This window comes from Cyprinodon variegatus, unplaced genomic scaffold (assembly GCF_000732505.1).
Source record: "Cyprinodon variegatus isolate N-32 unplaced genomic scaffold, C_variegatus-1.0 Scaffold2426, whole genome shotgun sequence".
Lineage (NCBI taxonomy): Eukaryota > Metazoa > Chordata > Actinopteri > Cyprinodontiformes > Cyprinodontidae > Cyprinodon > Cyprinodon variegatus.
The window spans coordinates 14,118-15,885 of record NW_015152879.1 but is presented as its reverse complement, the minus strand read 5'-3'; the positions used below and the strand labels follow the sequence as shown (position 1 = coordinate 15,885).

General features: G+C 35.4%; 1 protein-coding gene across 1 annotated transcript in view; it reads left to right on the top strand.

Moving 5' to 3' along the window:
- LOC107080865 overlaps positions 1-1,459 on the top strand; it is a 13,139-nt gene extending 11,680 nt beyond the window's left edge. The window contains exons 3-4 of the mRNA XM_015369069.1: positions 531-623; positions 716-1,459. Of these exons, the coding sequence (XP_015224555.1) occupies positions 531-623; positions 716-1,180 (558 nt within the window). The 3' untranslated portion in view covers positions 1,181-1,459. The remainder of the gene's footprint in view (positions 1-530; positions 624-715) is intronic.
- Positions 1,460-1,768: the final 309 nt, after the last annotated feature.

The window sequence follows — 1,768 nt, the reverse complement described above, 5'->3', positions numbered from 1 at the left end:
CTCATTCTTCAAACTTGATGAGGGTGGTAGCCAGAAAAGGCGGCGTTCAAGAAAGAAAGATAAGGAGCATCAAGATACCCATCACCAAGGTATGATAATAGAATAAAATAGAAATTGTCAAACCTGTACCGATTCAATATTCTAAACTTCATGCTTGAAATTTAAAGCGGAAGTTTCAGAGGGATGGAGAGAAATAAAACTAGATGGAGAGGGGTGTAATGTACTTTTATGAAGAAGGATCTGATAAAATATTAACCTTGGGCAGATATGACAATGTCCGCTGATGTTACAACGGGTAGGTACTGTTTCTGGGGAGCACATGCTTACATTTGACATATTTCTATGATGAAATGTCTTGCTGGGACATAAAACCAATGCACCCATGGATATTGTAAGTTCATATACTGCATCATAAAAATTGTCAACGACTGTTACATTTCGAAGAATGTATAATTTAAAGTTTTGTTTGTAAAATCTTCTACCAGTTGATTAAAATGTTTTATCTTTTATTTATTGTCCTACATACTCAGACTGATGCCATTGATGTCAAAAGAGAGTGCATCATCAAAGCCCTCTGTGTGTACCTGAATGAAGAGCCCGAGAACCTTGTGAAAGAATACATGGTATGTAATTTAGTGTGTGTGTGTTTAAAAATGGGACCAGTATAACATATCTTTACATGTATATCCTCTATTTCCCCCTTTTTTCTGTGAAGAACACAGATGGAGGGAGCAGTGAAGCTGCAATGATGGAGACGACATTTGGAATATTTGTCATTCGCAAGGAAGGTGCAGAGCCAGGTGATGGACCGGAAGATGTAGGTATAGTTCTGGAGAGCGTACAAGTTCTGGATGGGCTGGGAAACGTGCCACTTGCTGTGGTCATGTTGTTTGCGCTTGTATATGCGCTTAACCTCAGCTACCCGCCAGAGCTCAGATACACCTTTGAAGCTTTGCAGAAGATCATCATGGAGCTTGATGGAAACAGACTCTCAATAAAAAAATCAAACACTGAAAACTCTACTTGCACGTTAGTCACCCTTAATAGAGTAAACTACAGGTTTGGAGTTACTCTAATGGGAAGGCATTTGAAGCCATTTGAGTATTTACTGAAATGGAAGCTGTGTTTGTGTTGTAATAAATCTTGTTGTATTTTGGGTTTACAAAATAGAATGTTTTGAAATGTTTCTTTAAGCAAAGGTAAGGTTTTAAAACAAATTTTTTATTTTCTAAAGAAAACTATTTTGATATGCATGCATAATGCTGTATTTTGGTTTTCAAATATTGTTCTTTGTACTCAGTTGACAGGACCACTTTGTATATGACTTTGTAAAGAGCTTTGCAGAAAGCTCTAAATATAGACACCTAATGACAGGGGGCTCCAATTTCCTAACTCAGGAGTTACAACTTTTGTTTGTCTGTTGTTGTTTTTTTTACAGACATGATTTTGGACACTGTTTCAAGCTGTATTGTTTGTTGTGTTTTAACAGCATAGTCAGTTTTATAGTAAAGTGATTTCAGCAAATTCAATTTAGTTCATGTTTTTCTTTTCCAAACTTGACACCAGCTGGGGGTATATAGGCTGACATTTACATTATAAATAGCTGAATATGTTAAAAATTATTTATTTTCTGAATAATTACTTATGTTCATTTTCATATGATAAAGTTCATCTCTTACATAACTTTGTTTAGTTGGCTCAGCACAATAAATTCATGTACTGTACTATTTTTGAAAAGTAGTTGTAACTACCCTATTAAATTATGTGC